Source organism: Grammomys surdaster, unplaced genomic scaffold, assembly GCF_004785775.1.
Source record: "Grammomys surdaster isolate TR1022 unplaced genomic scaffold, NIH_TR_1.0 168, whole genome shotgun sequence".
NCBI lineage: Eukaryota > Metazoa > Chordata > Mammalia > Rodentia > Muridae > Grammomys > Grammomys surdaster.
In genome coordinates, this window is record NW_021604616.1 from 9119204 (window position 1) to 9139324 (window position 20121).

Sequence of the window (20121 nt, forward strand, 5' to 3'; positions counted from 1 at the left end):
GATGAGGGGATTGGGGGTTCCGGGGTGGGTGGGGGATGGGGTAAGGGGACAACATAGGAAATGTAAATAAAACATCCAATAAAAAAAAAGGAAAAAAAAAGAATGAGGACACCATGAAGAGTATAAAAAAAAAAAAAAAAAGAAGGACCAAAGCACCCTCACTTGGCCTTCCATCTTCATGAGCTTCATGTGGTCTGTGAGTTGAATCTTGGGTATTGCCAGCTTTTGGGCTAATATACAATTATCAATGAGTACATACCATGTGTGTTCTTTTGTGATTGGGTTACCTCACTCAGGATGACATTTTCTAGTTCCATCCATTTGCCTAAGAATTTCTTGAATTCATTGTTTTAATAGCTGAGTAATACTTCATTGTGCAAATGTTCCGTATTTTCTTTATCCATTTCTTTGTTGAAGAACATCTGGGTTCTTTCCAGCTTCTGGCTGCTATAAGTAAGGCTGCTATGATCATAGTGAAGCTTTTGTCCTTGTTATATGTTGGAGAATCCTTTGATTATATGCCCAGTAATGGTATAGCTGCGTTCTCAGATAGTACTATATCCAATTTTCTGAGGAATTGCCAGACTGATTTCCAGAGTGCAGCAAAGCACTGGAAGTCTCTCCAGCAATGCAGTTGTGTTCCTCTGCTTCACATCCTTGCCAGCATCTGCTGCCACCTGAGATTTTGATCTTTTGTAAACATAGTCCATTTTTTCTCCTACCTACTCGAATGCTTTGTTTGAAAATAAACCTCAACTTAAACTACCTACAACAGTCTACTGAATTCTTTCCTATGAGAACAAAGAACTGAAGAAAATCCATGACAAATGGACAATATTATTGGTCCAGTTATGTCCTTCTTATGGTAAACTCATGCCTCCACACATTCTACATCCAGTACACCCTCAGGTCAATATCAGAATAAGGACATTGGTGCTTATGATCCCTTCTTAATCAGTCTTAGAAGTAATTCTCTTTATTAATGTATAGAACTAAGATTTCCCTAAGGAATATTTAACAGAAAACTATATTTACTCTAGTACTTTTAGAATATGTACTCTGTTATAAACGGTGTTATAGAAGGATCTGAGTAAAGGTGGTACAAGATGAAATCACATCTGAAAAACAGTCATTGTTGAAACTTTTCAGGTGCTGACAAGATGGAAGCCAACATCTCAATGTCTCTGAATGGATCAGAAGTTGTGCTTTATGATTCTACTACCTACAGAGTTCTATGGATCTTCTCATTAGTGGTTCTCTCTATAACCTTTGTCCTCGGTGTTCTAGGTAATGGGCTTGTGATTTGGGTGGCTGGGTTCCGGATGACACACACTGTGACCACTGTCTGTTATCTGAACTTGGCTTTGAGTGATTTCTCTTTCATGGCTACTCTACCACTTCAGATCATCACAATGGTCATGAGAGGAAAATGGCTTTTTGGTTGGTTTCTTTGCAAATTGGTTAACATTATTGCAAACATAAACCTTTTTGTAAGTGTGTTCCTAATCACTCTCATTGCCATGGATCGCTGTATTTGTGTCCTGCATCCAATATGGTCTCAGAATCACCGAACTGTGAGTCTGGCCAGAAAAGTCGTGATTGGAGCTTGGATATTTGCTCTGCTGCTTACCTTGCCACATTTTTTCTTTTTAACTACAGTGAAAGATGCAAGAGGGGAAGTGCACTGTATATCTAAATTTGAATCCTGGGTTGCAACCCCTGAGGAGCAGTTAAAGGTGTCTGTTATTGTTACCACAGCTTCGGGAATCATCAATTTCTTTATTGGATTCAGCATGCCCATGTTTTTCATTGCTATCTGCTATGGACTCATGGCTATCAAGATCTTCAGAAGAAGCTGTTTGAAGTCCAGCCGTCCCTTACGTGTCCTCACAGCTATAGCAACTTCCTTTTTTATCTGTTGGTTTCCTTTTCAATTGATTATGCTTTTAGGCAACTTCTTGAACAATGAGACACTTAGGATTATTCATATGTTGGTTAACCTAGCAAGCACCCTGGCCTCTTTCAACAGCTGCCTCAACCCAATACTCTATGTATTCCTGGGTCAGGAATTCAGATACAGACTAATTTACTCTCTGTCTGCCAGTATGGAAAGAGCCCTGAGGGAAGACTAGTGTCTGGGGGAAGAAAATTCAGTCCTGAGTAGTGACACAAACAGCAACTTGTCTTCATGTACTGCAGACTCTGAGGTATAGGAAATGGCAGGAGTAAGGCCATGGATTTTTTATTTATTTATTTATTTTTATTTATTTATTTTTTTTGCCACCTTAGTCTTGCTTTCTGACTTATCCTATCTTGCATGAAATTTCTGAGTATTAATCTATAAGAAATTCTTCTATGATTTCTGATTTGGAAGAAAAAATAAAACATAAAATTAATATGATGTATCTTTTGAAAAATTTTCAACTTAGCCTGTAGCCTGGCCAAGACTAAGGTAGCAAAATAGTACAAGGGAAAAAACATAGGTGTATTTGAAAGGATTATACAATAGAGTATATATTAATCCTAAAATATTATTTTGTTAAATAAATGTTTGATGGCAATGTAGTGCATGATTGTAGTCCTAGCAGTTGTGATACATATAAAGGAAGATCATATCAAAGTCAGGTTACAAAGAGAGTTTGAGAATTAAACCAAATTGAGCCTTCAATCAACAAAGAGTTATGCCATAAAGAAGAAAAATGTTATATAATTGCTAGAACATGGGATAAATTATTCATAAATATAGTTTGAATAAAACCATAATCAGAAGGAAACACATTATATGTTATTTATTTGTAATCCTTAGATTTGACAGTGATTCAGAAAAAATTTGTAATTTTTTTACATGTACATTTGTGCAGTTGTGTAAGAGACTTGAAAGTACATTTAAAATCTCAAAATTGATCCAGAAACATAGAAGGGTCCAGGGAATTGCAAGACATGGGGAAGATTATATAATGCTGTGGGGAGCACATCCCGAGTTAACATTGGCTCAATTCTTACTTAAGATTAATCATGAATGCTCCTGCCAACATCTATCTTTGTTGTGAATTAAGATGTATGCTATATCCTGCCAAGATCTTCCATTTAAACATGTCCTGGAGAGACTGTTCAAGCCTGAAGAAAATGGCCTTAGTCAAACATAGATACTGTGCACCATAAACTCACCATGTAGGCATTTATGGTCATTGCTTAACTTCCTGGAATTGGTCATGCTTTGTGTTGCTTGCCTTTAAAAGACTCTGAGAAAAACACTTGCTACTGGCATGATATTGACAAGTAATCTTCTTATATCTGTGTCTTTGATCTTCTTTCTTCCTTTCCTATAATCATCCTCACTCCCTCAGTTGTGGTTCTTGTGTTGACTGACTGGCTATCTCTGGCAACACATTGCATTTTAATTCTTATATGTAGATCCATAACATTTATATGGATTCAGAAAAAAAGTGTATTTTTTATGTGTACATGTATGCAATTATGTATGAGATATGAAAGTACATTTGTTCCTTCTACAGTATTTATGCTGTATTGATTGTATAATTTATAATTTTGTTAGTGTGTTGAAATTCATCAGGTCAGTTATAGAGATGTTTTATTGCCCTGAGTATCACAGAACCTTGGTCTTCTGAAAAAAGCTTGCAAGTACTGGAAGAGGTAGTGAGGTTTTAAGCAGAAGCAAGTGGGTAGTAGACTTGATTATTGCTGGTATAACAGCTTTAATTATATTAATTGCTAATACCACTGCTTCTGCAATTGTTTTGACACTAGAAGTTAAGAAAGCTACTTTTGTTTATAATTTAGCAAAAAATTTTACTATTGTGTTGAATGTACAAGAGGGTCTAGATAGGCATTTGGATGAACGGATTGATGCTTTTTATCCTATTCAAATTGTTGGAATAACATTCAAAGTTTAAAAGTAAAGAGCCATCTCAAGTGTTATGCCAAATACCATTGGAGTTATGTTAGTTCTAAAATTTACAGTGGTAGTCATTATAATTGGGAAAAAATTTAAATACACTTGCAGTGTATTTGGCATAATTCTAACACCTTTCTGGATGTTTTAACTTTGCATAGTGACCTTATGAATTTAAAGAATGCTGAGTGTTGATGTGGCAGATACTGCATACAAAATTACCCATGGCCTAAGGTCAGTATTTCTATTTTGGTCAAGCTTCAAAAATGGCATATATAGCTTGATCATGCTAGCCCTTTTTGTCTTGGTATTAATTTTATCCTGCCTTTTTTTTTTTTTTTTTTGGTTTTTCGAGACAGGGTTTCTCTGTGTAGCCCGGGCTGTCCTGGAACTTACTCTGTAGACAAGGCTGGCCTCGAACTCAGAAATCCACCTGCCTCTGCCTCCCAAGTACTGGGATTAAAGGCGTGCGCCACCACCACCCGGCCTTTTCCTGCCTTTCATGTTAAAGCTTGTCTTTAACAACATCATCATGTTGGCAGACAAAGTACATAGCTTGATCCTGAAAATGGATCCCAAGATTCATTATATTAACAGGCTGGCAAGCCAAGAATGGGTAAGACTCTTCATAGAGATTTACCAACCTAAGACATATGTGCATGCTTTTGATAATTCATATTCCATGATGAGTAAGGAAGGCATTCTTGGCAGAATGATCTTAGACAGGCTCAGTCTTCTTAATGAAATACAAAATGGGAAGAGATTGGGCTCTTTTGGGGTTGATTGGCAAGAAGCTGACATAAGCCAAGGACAAGAAAATGTGCTGCTTGGTGAATATCTGACATTGGCCAAGGACAAGGAAGTATGCTTCAGGCAGGAATCAGACATTAGGCTAGAATAAAGAAGTAATTTCTGGCATGAATCTAAATATTAGGCAAGAACAATGAAATAATTTCAGACAGGATTCTAAATTTTGGGCTAGAATGAGGAAGTAGGCTTCAGACATAAAAATGACTTTGGGCTAGGACAGGAAAGTTGGCTCAAATATTTTTGTCATCCTGATAATCCCTTAGAAGCAGTGATCATGGGAGTGTTCACAGAAATTTGCTTATTACCTTGCTTGTTCTTTGACCATCTGTATTTATTGTCTTGCTTGTTCCTTGACTATTTGCATCTATTGTATTGTTAGTTCCTCAACCTAGAACTGACCTTAATACTTGCCTGGAACTGAAATGGTATAAAAGCAAAACTGAAGAGAGGGTATCGGATATGTTTAAGATATTGAAGGCTTAGTGAATACCGGGGCAAATGTAACAATAATTTCCCAGAGTCATTAGATTCCAGCCTGGCTACTTCAAAATGTATCTTTACAACTCTTAGGGATTGTCATTGGTAAAACAGAGATGTGTCCTTCTGAGACTCCCAGGTCTTGAGGTAATTTAAGAATTAAATTAAACCTTCAGTTGCCTCATAGAGAAGTGGCTAACTAAAGTAATATTGTTTAGTAGAACCATATCAGACACAGAATATGTAACCTGTAGTTTCATGTGAATAATACTATCTTCGCTTGTGGATTAAATATCTTTGCCCCAAGGAGTGACAGTATTAGGAGGTGTTATCTTGTTGGAGTAAGTATAGCCTTGTTGGATTAGGTATGTCACTGTGGGTGTGGGCTTTAAGACCCTCATCTTAGCTGCCTTGACGTGAGTCTTTCCCTAGCAGCCTTCAGATGAAGTTGTAGAACAGTCAGATATTTCTGCATCATGCATGACTGGACACTGACATGTTCCCACCTTGATGATAATGAACTGAACCTACGTTAGTATGCCTTCCCAAATTTCATGTTCTCATTAGAGTTGTTTTGATTATGGTGTCTGTTTTTAGTAGTAAAACCATAATATATCTACATTGTAGTAATTAGAAAACAGCTTTTCATTTCCTGTCTGACAATATTTTTGTATAGATGTCTCTGTGTTTCATTTTTCCATAACAACTAAGGATGATATTCACTGTAATGATAATTCAAAGAGAAGGTTTCCTGGAATATGTAAGAGACATGAAAAAGGCACATAGAGAATATGGATGTAATTCATCAGAGAAATATGAGGAAATTCCTTACTATTACAAAATAGCCTGGGAGCCTCTTTCTCTGGAACCCACAAAAATGAAATGAGCTATTTATTGTCTGTTAATCATGGGGAGACTATTCTAGAGAGCAACTTGAAAAATTAATGCCTAATTTTACTCTAAACTTAAGTAAACTAAACTAACATCCTCTAAACTTAACTACATGTTACCCATTTAACAGGGGCAAGACCAATTTTAGTGAGTTAAAAAAAAGAAGGTATCTGGAAAGACATATTTTGGCCAACTATAAATGTTATTGATGCTATAAAGAATCTGAGACCAAAGTTAAAATTACAGTTAGATAGAATTTGGATTGATGGTCTAGTAAATATTACGACAGATGTAATAATTTCACATGAGTCTCGGAATTCAACCTGACTACCTCAAAAAGTATCTGTACTTCTGCTTGGGATTAGGACATTGCCTCAGATAAAACGAAGACTGAAATAGATTAAATGTATTGGTCTGAAGGTCAGATATTGAGAAGAAAGCTATATGTGGCAGATATAGCCTTGGAATTATGTGGAAGGAATTTACTATAAAAGTCGGAAAAACAGACTGATGTTTATTCAGCTTCATGAAGAAGCCAAAATGTAGGGCATGTTCCTGATAGAGATTGAAAAATGTTATAAAAAACATTTAAAGTCTGTCCGTCACCAGGATATGGGATGTTTTGACTCTCCAAATGTATGAAATGTGGCACTGCCTTATGCCATTAAAATGGTTAACTAAGAAACATGGTCATGTTAACTAAGAAAAAGTTACAGACCTTAGAAGAACTGGGCCAAGAAGAGCAGGAGACTGGACATATGAAGAGTCCTCTGGTGTTTAGAAGTCTCCTGTATTTATCATTAAAAAATTCATAAGTTATGAATGTCAATAGACTTAGAAGCTGTAAATAAATTCATCCAATTTTTTTCTCTGTAACAAGATTGATCTTTAACATTTTTGGTGTCTAAGTCATGGTATATTTTAGTGAAAGATTCCTTTCTTTTTTTGTTTTTACTATACCCTTAAAAGAAAAAGACAAAAAATAATCCTCACTGTGCCCATAAAAAGATATCGAGTTAAAATTTTGTCATAAGGACTTTTAAGCAGCCATTCCTTTTTTCAATAGTTCTAAAAACAGATATTAGAAAGAATAATAAACAGTTTCCCCAATCTATTTCTTATAATGAAACAAATGACATACTGTTGACTAATTGCAATACTGATATCTTAAAAAATTACTAGTTGAAGTAAAACAATTTGCCATACTGGAGATTTCTGGAAAAATACAAAGATCACATCAAATATTTAGGATATAGGATATGTCTTCAGAAAATTCAGTAACATAAAGTACAGATTAGACAAGATCAGTTACAAACTGTTAATTATTTTAGAAAATTACTGAGAGATAGAAATCGGTTTTGTCTGACCATTGAATTAAATCCTCAAGTGTTAATGATGGATATCATTGAAATACCTTCATATATTAAAACTGATAATTCTCTGGTTTATGTATATAGTAAAATGAAACAATTTTTATATTTAATAACTTAAAACATATTATGGGTATTCTGTACAATCCCACAGATCAAACAATTGTGAAAAAATCTAACTGTGTATTAAATGAGATAATAATAAAAGTAAAGAGGGATGTGAAATCTTTTAGAGATGGATTTCATAATGACATTAACTTAAAACGTTTGAATGTGAGTGAGACAGTCTTAAAACTTTTGACTTCTAGCATAGAAAGTACAAATGAGGAAACCATAAAGACAGCAAAGCAGATTACAATATAAAAGTTGAACCCCTTACATTGGAACAGCTCAAAAGAAAGAGAGGTTAAAAAAACACTTTGAATGCTTAAAACCTGTTCTTAGTTACAGTATTTTTGATAACTATACAGGTCACAATGCTCAAATGTTTCTTCCAGAATACTTGCAACTATAAGTGAGATAGAACGAGGAGACATAAATATCTCTAGAGTAGCTAATGAATTTTATTGGCAACCTGGATTTCTTGATTTATTGTTACATGTCATCCATTCATATGGCATAATTGGGGATATGACACACTATTGCAGTTTTCTTATGCAGTCCAAAATTCCTTACAGAGATTGACAGATGCTACACAAATGCTCCTGCATAGAGCAGAGCCACACCTTTTGTACATACATCAATATAAAAATGTCCCTACGATGTTACTTTTAAAAGTTTGTGGATTTTCAGAACAAAGGCACAAGACACCAATAAGGTTATTATCATCCTGACAAGGTTCACCTCAAAAATGATATGATCAACATCTCTCCAGAGTCCTGTCTGGTACAGGTGTTTCCTCTAAATCAGCATCCATAACAGTTTCAAAGATGCTAGCCCTAGGTGTTCCAGCCTCACAGACAGCATCAGGCAGGCCTGTGGTTTCCTAGTCACAGATGGCTCCACAAATCCTGTACAGTGAGTGAAAATGCCAGCTCTCCCAAGGCTTGGCTAATATCCCTTGTAATTCTCCTTACCTCTGGGAATTGGAACTTGTGCTCCTTCCCTTAATATAGGACTGGTACCTGTTGCCATGTCAATGTCAATGCTGGCTACTAGGTCTTCTCTATGATTTCTTGGAAGACAGTTTTGGCAAATTAAAATTACCTCTTTCCCTTTAACTCATGGAGTGACTGTTTTAGTTTCTTTATTGTGCCTATTTTCATGTTCAGTTAAATGGCCTGTCTCCTTATGGACTGTGTCCATGATTAAATGTTTAGTTTGATAATAAAGAGTTTGAATTTATAATCCTTATTTTAAATTTCTACACTTATAAAAGCTACTTTTATAAATTGTTAGTAATAAATAAGAAATTCATGTTGGATGTCAGTCACATTATAAATGATCAAATCCTTTAGTGCATTCAAAACTATCATTGTAGTTATGCTCAAAATTGATGCACTTAATTACGCAAATAAGCCTAACATTGTCTGCTGTACATGTTTTGCAGCTTAAGCTTAGGATGACTAACATGAAACAAGAAATATGTTTTATTTAGATAGTCTTAAGATAGATGGGTAGTTCTCACATACTTCAGAGACCTTGAGAATGTAGCATTTAAGATATTTTTATAAGAAAAATGCTTTTTGTGATAGAGACACATCCAGTAAGGCAACACTCTGAATTTCCTCCAAAGATGATGGGCAAAAATCAATCTTTACATTGAGTTTGTGATAAATGTGTGAAAACTGACTACTAAGCTATAAAGTACCCTTTACCTTGACTGATGGCAGAATACAGCCCAAACTGTTGGCACGCAAGATACTGCATAGGCAATTACCCCACATTTTCTAGACACATTAGGAGATTCCCCCAAATTTCTGTTTCACAGTCAGATCTCTCAGAACTTCTGGGCACGGCGGCCAAAAAGGTGTCTTCACTGATACAGATACACTTTGGGTTACTCTCCAAGGAGCCAGTAAGTTTGTCTCTCTTTATTTAAAACAGAAGCTGCTTTGTCTGTACATCTTGCTTACTCAGGTGAAAATTTTCCCTTCCAGGTATTTGATGGGTTTGAAAAGTAGATTAATATTATACATTGCTAATTCCAGAGCTTAACATTAATCAGCAAAGTTCTGATAATATTATCATAGTCACAAACCAAAAACTAAAATTTCCTTAGGTTGTCTTCTAAGTATAAACTTTAAATGCACTTTTCATTGTGCTCATTTGACATTAAACATTTACAGAAATTTGGACTAAATAAAATAAAAGTAATTTGTTGAAAGTTGTTAAATACAAATGAACTGGGCATTGTAATAATACATCTGATCCTGACATTTCTCATAAGTTTTCTTATTGTATAAAGTTTACAGATATTAGAGATAAAGTCCCTTTCTTAGACAAAAAGCAGGAAATGATGGGATAAGCTACAGCAATGCATATTGTATAAACTGGCTTGGAAGTTGTTCCCCATATTTCACACTTGTTTAGCTGCCACCTAAAGTTCTGCAGTATATTAATTTTGAATTGTTATACTTCCAATTCTTTCTTTTTAGCCTTTTCCTTTTACATTTAGTTGGTCTCCTCTGATGTAACCTGTGGGGATCAGTTTAAATTGTTTTTCATAGTAAAAGTTTCTTGCTTATTATGGTAGCCAATTCATCCCAGGAGAAGATCAACCCTGAGCTCTTGCTGTTTGTAGCCTTTGCTGAGGTCATAGTGCCTTTGGCTAGTGAAGAATATGAACACACATATTTCCGAACTTGTTTTTCACTTGAATAGCAGCAGATTCCAAGGGAAAGGATAGTTTCAAAATTCCCAATGGTGGTCTCTATCCCTTGGAATAATTAGAGTGACAGACCGAGTCATGAACAAATTAAAAAAAATATATGATCACAAAAACATGAACCAAGCATATATGTACTGGACATTGTGTGATCCACATCAAGTTGACCCATGTATTAATAGGATGTTCTCCTGGATTTTTATCCCATGGCTCTTGCAGATTCCCAAAGTTTTCTCTGCCACTGACACAGTTAACATCAGTAAATGTTACTACCGAATTACTGAACATTTTCACCATGAAGGAGATGTAATGATTGGTGCATTTTTCCCTCTTCATACTTTCTACACAATGAAGAAAAAGCCACATCCAACACTACTATATCAATATTTGGACAATCACATACAGTAAGTAATTATTTTGTGAGTTCAGAATTCTTATGACTTAGAGGGTGTAATAAAAATTTACTTACTGTCTATTTTTTATTTTGATAAATTCACTCATAGTTTCTAAAATCTTTTCATCACTTTTATTTTTCTTTTAGATTATTTTCTTCACTCATGTGGAAAGGAAATGGAAACTTTGACTACATTCACTTTAGTTTTTTCATTTTATTTTTAACCATAATCTTTTATTTTCCATGCTTGTTATGCCACAATTTCTGAATAGTTTTCAGTATTATGATTTCAAAGAACAATGATTTATTCTAATCCTGACCTTTTTGTTCTTGAGTTTTAGAAGTTCTGATTGATTCTGTGATATTAGATGATGTCACCAAGAGCGATAAGTTCTGAGTATTTGTTGTGATGCTTGAGTGAAGAGGCCATGAGTATGATATGCAGCTGATTCCACAGTTAACAATGTCACAATTAGAATTTGTGAATAATTCTGTGCTTCTTAGATATTTCATCTATCTCATGTTTTATTAAATGTATTTCTTTGATAATTTAAATTTTATTCTCAGACAGCTCTCCTGTGTTTACCTGTTTATTCCAATGGTTTGCAGTATTTATTCATATTTTTATATATGTGTCTAACAAGACACATATGTGATAATGAGAGTTTCATCTTGGTGTACTTTCAGATATGTGAGCTATTAATGTCCGGATTAGTCATTATAAAAAAGAGGATTGATTCCTGTAAAAAAACAGAAGTTGCATAAAATCATATAAAACTTAAGCTAAATTAATGACAAAATTCTGTAACTTTTATTATTAAGTATTAGGAGTATATATATTGTATATAGTGTTCTTTATGAGTATGGAATAATTTTAAGAGAAAAGTGGCTTGTTTTATAGTCACATTCATGGTACAGTCTTTTAAGGCTTATTATCTCATTCATTATTTGCATATGTGTTCATATTTTTGATGTAGGTCACATTTGTAGGTGAATGTAAAACTATTAGAACAAGTGTTCTAATCCTACATTGTGTGTGCTAAGATCAAGATCATGTCTCCAGGTCCAGCACTAGGATTCTTCAATGCAAAAGTCACATTATTGGCTAATATAATCAATCCTTTTGTTGACTTATATTGAATCTTTCCACATCAAACTTTGAATTTTCACCAGGGTTAATGAAAGTGAATTATTTTTCTTCAATTCAAATAAAATATGGATCTGAACAAAAATATCAAAATTAATATAGTCAAATATATATTCATTTTTACTCTTCTTAGTCTGATAATTTCGATGTATCACAGGAATTCAATTCTTGGCAATTTTGTCTTTAGTAGACTCTTTTATTTTATCGAAGTTATGCACCATTTGAGCAATTTTACATTTTAAAAGACAAGTCAAATTGCCAGAATATTTCTCATGTAGATAATTTCATTCTGAATTCTTTTTACTATGCATTCCGTCATCTATGTTAGCCGTGAATATGCCTCCATTCCTAACTGTATTGTGATTCTGAATTGGCTTTATAATTGACCTCACCCTTTCTTTTAATTTAAGCCATACAGTTTTTTAGTACAAAATCATTAACTGTATTTTGAATGCAAACATAGTATCTTCGTGACCTTATTTTTATTTTATATATTAACTATAGAAGTTCTTCCTTGGTGTTTACTCTGTTGTAACCACTGGATTTCATTCATTTCATTTGAAGTTTTCGTTGGCAGTAATGCCTCTTTTTTTGTCCTCTCTTTTTCTCTTTGTATATTCTAAGGAAGACATGATCTGCAGAGGTATATTCAAATTTAAAAACACAAATAAAAGCAGCTCATAGCATATATTGCAGGCTTTGTTGCATAAGTTTTTTTTCTTTTTGGCAAGTTTTCACTGTAATAAGGACTTATAGCTCTTTTGTCAGCTCTGTATGGATTATTTTACCATTAATCTTATAGAAGTGGAAGTGTGCATCCAAGTAAACATTCATAATCCATAAGTAATAAGACAAGTTTAGACTGATTTTATGTAAAATCTTTTCTGGGATAAATTATAACCTTTCCTATGGAAGAATATTACACCTTGGAGAAATTATTTCATAGAGTTTCTTAGTTTTCTGCAATTGTGGGTGTTTATATTTGTGTGTGTTTTAGGTAGGTTTAAGTCCTCCTGGGCAATAAATGACTGTTGAATACGTGAAATTAAAATGAGAAAGGAGCTGCATAAGAATTTGCATTCTGACAGAATGGAAGGGATAAATGATACACTCGTTTTATAATCTCAAGAAAAGAAATGATAAAAATCATTTTCATTTTCAAAATATACTTATTATAAGGGATGTGCTTTTGAAATTAGGTAAAGAGAGTTATCAAATCTGCTTTATTATAGTTGTCTTTGATCATTCTTCTGTGACTGTAGATTTTAAGTTCCTCTGCTCTATTTATAGTGATTATTATTTAATTCCTTGCATGTATGAAATTCTCAAAAATCGTATGTATCTTTAAATTTTTATTTGTTTATTTGAATATATAAAATCTACACATAAGAAAATGTCATTGATCTTATTTCTCAAATTAAACACTCTACATATCAATTCTTTACTTAATTTATATTTTTATCTCTCTGTTATCCTATAAAAGTAATATTTGCTAATTTTTTGTCATTCCTGTTTGTGATATCAAAGAACTTTATAAATCATTCTATTTCAAAACACACGCATGAATTCACAAAATATCATTATAATTAATTTCATAGATATACTCAAGTAGGTACAATAAGCAGTTTTTCTACCAGGCCGCAAGATTGCTGATCTTTCTTTTCATGTTTCAACACCTCTATTCCTTGCTGTCATGTTTATATTATTATGACTACATTTTCTCTTTCTTTTTGCATGTGTGTTTGTGTCTGTGTTTATGTGTCAGTATATGAGTCTTTCATATTTGAACCCATCGAGTCCAGTACTTGTATTAGATACTCAAGATTTGGATGTTTGTGAGTTTCCTAATATTATTTCTGGGAATCTAACTTGGTTTCCTGGAAAAAATGACACCCTTAATTGCTGAGCAAGTCCTCCTCACCATCACAAAAATTTTCCTTGAAAATATCAATAATGACAATATATACACTTATAAGCAATTCAGTGCATTGAACATATTCTCCACAGCCCCCACCTAGTCCAGTACACTCCCTCTTAGCCTATATCACTCATCCCCAATTTTAAGTTTTGTCAGAAGCCATCATAGGACAAAATGATAACTAGCAGCTGATCTTCCTGAAATGACTTCACTTTAGATTATATATATGTAATATATAATATTATATATACAATTATAATATATATATGTACACATATACATATATATATATATATATATATAATATATAAAAGCTCTAATAAGCAAGGCCTAGGAATAAATCATTTTAGCAAAGATTATGCTGTAAACATGCTTTTCCTTTTATTATTAAACATATATAATAATCCCTAGATATTTGTCCATTTCTTTGAGCAGATCTCTGCAGAAGCAGGAAGATGTATTGTCTAGTAGTGATGCTATGTAGACAAATAGAAGATTTCTTAATATTTAATCATGGCCTTACAAGAGTTCCTAAAACTGTATTAGTGTTTATTAATATTTTTTTTTAGTGCGACTCATATTAGGTCCTTTTATGATAGTCAAAACTGCAATGAAAACTCTTTGTCTCCCATGTGTTACTAGTTAATTGTTTCTAGATAGTGACTAGACTTTCTAATACTCAGAGCACATTCCAAGAAGTGGTAAAACAATTAAGCAAAGATCACAAAAAAGAAACTAGGATTTATTATAGGTACTAGGACAGAAGATAAAATATTGACTGAGTTTATTTATGCAAATCTTCACAAATAATTTAGTTATGGTTTTGAACTTTCAATGAATCTGTGGAATTGTGACAGGTGATGAATGTTTAGGCACAAAATTATTCTTAATGGATATGTTTGCAAACATTCTCTGTTGTAAACTTCTATTTCAATTTATGATTTGATTTTATGTGTGAACTTGTGATGAACTTTTTGACATGTATCATGTATTATTAAAGATGTATAAATGCTGAGGCCACAGAGAAGTGTCTGAGGAATAGAGCTGAGGAGAGTATTTTTTGGATAGGACATTTCTTAGACAAAGAGGAGGAGAAGAAAGAAAAAGTTTTCCCTTTGTCCTGTTTAGGGTCTTTCTGCTATTCCCAATTTTCTTAGATAGCTTTCATAGGAAACTTTTACAACTTAGAAATGAACTCTATAATCACTTTTCAAAGTGTCCTTTTTTCTTGCTGAGACATCCAACTAGCAGACTGAAAGTTAGAGCTGCACATTTCTAACTGAGATAGAACAAATTCCACATTACTTCATCCCTAGTTGCCAGGCTACAGATGTTAGTCTCCCAAACCAGCAGCTTTTTACCCCCAGAAAGAACACGGAAGTTTTTAGAACTTTTTAGAAGTTATCATCAGTATAGTTAAAAGCTAGAATGTCTGGAGACCCTCAGAATTTAAAGCCACACTAGAGTCCTACTGTGTTACCCATCTCTACCCTCTCTTAGTCGGGAGGCTGCAGGCCTAAATTGGCACCTTGAAACAGGAACTTTGAAGTAGGTAAATTCACACAGATAGGACTCTTAACTGGACCTTGCAAACTCCTTTGCCAGGGAGTGTGTAGTTATTTAGGGTGGAAAATATGAGCTGATATTCCCAAATGCCATTAGCAGAGGCTGATATTGGGTACCATCAGCAACTGGGTTACACCACGAGCTCTGGCTTGAAATTGCCTGCTGCTATCAACAGAGGCAGAAAGTAGGTGCCATTAGCTCCTGGTTGGGTTGGCTGAGTACCATCAGTGCTCAGGGTAGGCCAGAAGCCACCAGTTTGGGCTTTAATTGCCAGCTGTCACCAGAAAGTTCTCCAAGTAGTTCTGTTGGGAGTTCTTAGCATCAACCTTAGATCAGGAGCCATCAGCTCAGAGTTGTGTTCATTTGGTATATCTCTCACTAGGGGATAATGTAACTCTACTTACAGAGTTTTTTTTTTTTTTTTACAGGTGTTATTAAGCATATTCTTAAAGAAAAAGGCATTAAGATTAGCACTAGCCAGCTGGCTGACTTTCTTAACTTTGTACAAATGCTCAGTCTTTGGTCTCCAGGAAGGAGAACTTTAGATATGGATGCATGGCAGAAAACAGGGTTAGATATTAAAAGCTGGTTTACAGAGGATGGGTAACTAGGTGTGGTCCTTACAGCATTTGCTATTTGGATTGTGCTTAGGGAGGTATTGACAAATAAGCCATTTGTGCTCAGGAGACATTAGATTCACCTTCTTCGGAGGGGACTTCATTTCTACTGTCTCGATCAGGATCTAAGAACAGTGTTTACTCCTCACCATAAATGTCTCAGGAAAGTAAGGTCAGGAGAGGGTAGTGATAAATCAAAAAAGGATAAATCAACTCCTGAGGAGGAAACTGACTCAGAAAAGTAACTAACAAAATATCATAAACATAGGTGTCCTACTCTGCAGCATTTAAATATAAGTTATTCTGTAAGACTCCCTGAAAAATATAAAAAGAAACCAAGAAGTCTGACAGTTCTGCTCCTGGTTTACTCCAAGATCCACTGCAGAGTAAATTGTTAGGCTGTTTCCCAGGACTATGGAGGATAACAAAGTGAATAAGGATCTCTTATGGGAACCTTTGTTATTTTCTGAATTTCAAAAGGTGTTAGCACATGTGTTAAGGTTTTTTTTTAATTATCAAGTTAAAAATACCTTTGTTTCTTCTACAGTATTTAATTTAAGTTGCATTGATTATACACCTTCTAATTGTGTTTGTGCTTTGGAATCTGGCAAGTCAGTTATGGAAGTCTATTTATCAACTCTTGTTTTAGTGCCCTGAGTATCACAGAACCTTGGAATCCTAAAAATAGCTTGCAAATACCAGAATAAGTGAGTCAGGCTTTAAGCAGAAGCAAGAGGGTAGTAGGCTGGATTATTACTGGTATAACAACTTTAATTACATTTATTCTAGCACCACTGCTTCTGCAATTGCTTTGACACAAGAAGTTAAGACAGCTACTTCTGTTAACTTCTGTTAATCATTTAGCAATCAATGTTACTAATGTGTTGAATATACAAGAGGATTTAGGTAGGCATTTGGAAGAACAGATTGATGTTCTTTATCCTATTCAAGTTACTGCAAGGAAGCTCAGAATTTAAGGGTAAGGAGCCATCTTGAGTGTCATGCCAAACACCATTAGATTCATGTTAGTTCTAAAATTTACAGTGGTAGTCATTATAATTAGGAAGAAGTTTAATGACACTTGCAGTGTATTTGGCATAATACTAACACATCTCTGGAAGTTTTAAAATACATAGGAAGCTTATGAATTTAAAGAATGTTGTCTGCTGAATGTTGATGTGGTAAATATTGCATACAAAATTACCCATGGTTTGAGGTCAGTATTTCTCTTTTGGTCAAGCTTCAAAAATTGCATATATAGCTTGGTCAGCCTTTTTTTGGGGAGTCTTTTATTCCTGCCCATCATGTTAAAGCTTTTCTTTAACAACATCAACATGTTGGCAGCCAAAGTACATGGCTTGAACCTGAAAATGGAACCCAGACAGAGTCATTAAGTTAACATGCTGGCAAGCCAAGGATGGATAAGATTGTGCACAGAGCCTTACCAACCTATGACAGAAGTATATTGCTTTTGATAATGCATATCCCATGATGGGTAACAAAGTCATTCTTATCAGAACAACCTAAGACAGGCTCAATCTTGTTAATGAAACAAAAAAAGGAGGAGAGGCGGAGATCCTTTGGACTGCTTGGCAAGAATCTGACATGGGGCAAGGACAAGGAAATGGTCTTCTTCGCAGGAATATGACATTGTCCAAGGACAAGGAATTGGGCTTCATGCAGGAATCTGATATTGGGGTATAACAAAAAAAATAATATCAGGCAGGAATCTAAATGTTAGGCTAGAACAACGAAGTAGGCTTCAGACATGAAAATGACCTTGTGGGCTTCCTAGAGGTAGTGTGTCCCTATGCAAGGGTAGCTAACAACTCTAAGAAGCTCAATTTTGTTCAGGTTCTTCACTTCTGCTACTTGTGTATAAAAATGTAAAACTCTCAGCTCCTTATCTAAGACCATTTTTTCCTCAACTTTACAATGCTTCCCACCATAATGAAATTGAGAAGATTTCTGAAATTGTAAGTTTTCCTTCATTAGACTTGTTATGGTCATTTTGTGTCTTCATATCCACCAAACACAAGGAAGATTGAAGTTGATACCAGAGAAAGTGTTATTGCTTTGAAAGGCAATATTTTTGTTTTTGGAGCAATATTGACTTGGAGACTTTTTTTTTTTTTTTTTTTTTTGGAATGCAGTGAAATCCTTTAAGTGCTGCTTAAAAGGCCAACCAAGGAAAAAATGTGGAAAAAAGTGTTGGTGAGTGTAATTTGACCTCTCCAATCCTGGCTCAAATGGACATAGAGGAGATGAATATTAGTGTTTCCTAGAGATTACTATTAAGATGTCTTGGAAAAGAACGGTGCAGCATTTTGACCTAGTTCAAAAAGTGACCCCGAAGCTAAAGTGTAGATTTATAGATTTATTCTATTGGCAAAGAAAATGTCAATACAACTGCTTATTGACACTGGCATGTGGTTATTATTATTTAAGCACATGAAGACATATAAAGAAAAGTACAAACCAGAGAAACAAAAATACGTAATGTAGAGATTGAGGAGAAAACAGTACTAAAAATTGTCATTAACCTAATTTGTGTGTTCAAATATATACAGATTAATATTAAGGAAAGTATTAATATTAAGAAAAGCCTGATGCTAAATAGAATAAAGGGAGTGAAAGTCTTTGGGCACAATTCCACCCAGCAATGCTTCTAATATCTGAAAAGAGGTTTAAGGCCACCAGCCTTGTCTAAAGTTTGTGTTTCAAGATACCCAAAATTAGAAAGTAAATCAAAGCAACAAGAACAGAAAACTACTGAAAATTTAATTTATTAGGGAGCCATGTTCCAGCCCTAGCATGCAACAATAACTTGGTAGGTTCAGCCATGTGGTTCTGGCATTAACAGTCAAGGATTAAAGAAAGGGGTTATGGCATTTTTCTCTGTGTCTAAGGACATTTATTAAGGCCAGGATTATATCAGGGGTGTGTGTTCAAGGGGACTTAGAGGAACTGTTATGTCAAACTTTAAAGGAGAATCCTGAATTGCCTCATGATGTTGAAGATGTCAGAGTTGTGGTATAAGTGCCCAGGAGCACTGCTAATAGGGAATGGAAAAAGTCCAACAGAAAGAAGTGTTTTGAAATAAACAGAGGTGAAAGGAATTGGAGATTTGAGGAACATTTTGAAATCAGACTAGGAAGTGCAGAGTTTGGAGTTTACTTAGTTTGTTTTTAATCTTGCTTTGGTCAAGTATTTTCTGAGTATGTTCTTTATTTTATTTTTTTCAAAATTGAATAGGTTTTGTGAATTCTGCCCCATAACATGTTGAAAGTATGTGATCTGCATTTTTATTTTTATTTTTCAGGGGATTACATTGTATGGTTGCATGAGCTTCAGAATAGACTTTGAGCTTTGGACTTCAAACAAACTTGAGGCTATCTTAGAGTATGGAAAATTAACTTGGACTAAATGCATTTTGCACTATTTTATAGCTACAATCCTATCAGGGTCAAGGAATTAAATGTTGTGATTTGTACAAGCATGGCTCCCTAGACTACTCTGTTTAGTTGTTTTGTCCATACTGAGTGGCACTCTTAAGATGTGTGGACTTGTAGCAGGCATGAGCTTGTTATAGGAATTGTGTCACTCAGGTGGTTGGGTTACACATTTAAGAAGAACAAGTCTAGCCAGGGTTTCCCGGTTTCTAATTTGCTGCCTGAGGATTAAGATGGAAAGCACTCAGGAAATTTTGATGATCACTTCTGCCTGTATAGTGTCATGGATCCCACCACGATGATAATATACTAAAATCCGAAACCTTAAAACTAGCCCCAGTTAAATGGTTTCCTTTATGAGATTAGCCATGCTCATTATGTCTCCTCCCAGCAACAAAACTCTAAGAAATATTCTCTCTTATACAGCAGTTGGATTTAGTGATGATCTCCATTTTTCTTGCTGGTATTTTGATTCACTTGAACACTCACAGGTCATTGCATATTATTATATTTAATATGAGATCATAAATAAAACTTCCTTCTTGTCTTGAGAATTCATTGCTTCCCTGAGGGTATTGTTAGCCTCAGGTTCTTAGTTTCTTTCTACTGCTTTTGAGCTAAATTTTTAAGCATTGGGGGAGAAGAAAAATATATACAATGAAACCTTAGTGAAGTTCTTTTTTCTGTGATCAACTCACTTTGACAGAGGAATTAAGTGATAATTTTTGGGGTGTGGATT

General features: G+C 34.5%; 2 protein-coding genes across 3 annotated transcripts in view; both read left to right on the forward strand.

Moving 5' to 3' along the window:
• Positions 1–1160: 1160 nt before the first annotated feature.
• On the forward strand, positions 1161–2132 carry LOC114620406 (formyl peptide receptor-related sequence 4). Its single transcript, XM_028766490.1, has one exon. The coding sequence runs from the start codon at positions 1161–1163 to the stop codon at positions 2130–2132; it is 972 nt and encodes a 323-aa protein (XP_028622323.1).
• An 8339-nt stretch (positions 2133–10471) lies between these two features.
• The window catches only part of LOC114620332 (vomeronasal type-2 receptor 116-like), a 44037-nt gene continuing 34387 nt past the window's right edge, over positions 10472–20121 (forward strand). For both annotated transcript variants that reach the window (XM_028766423.1, XM_028766422.1), the window contains exon 1: positions 10472–10692. In XM_028766423.1, the coding sequence (XP_028622256.1) occupies positions 10472–10692 (221 nt within the window). The remainder of the gene's footprint in view (positions 10693–20121) is intronic.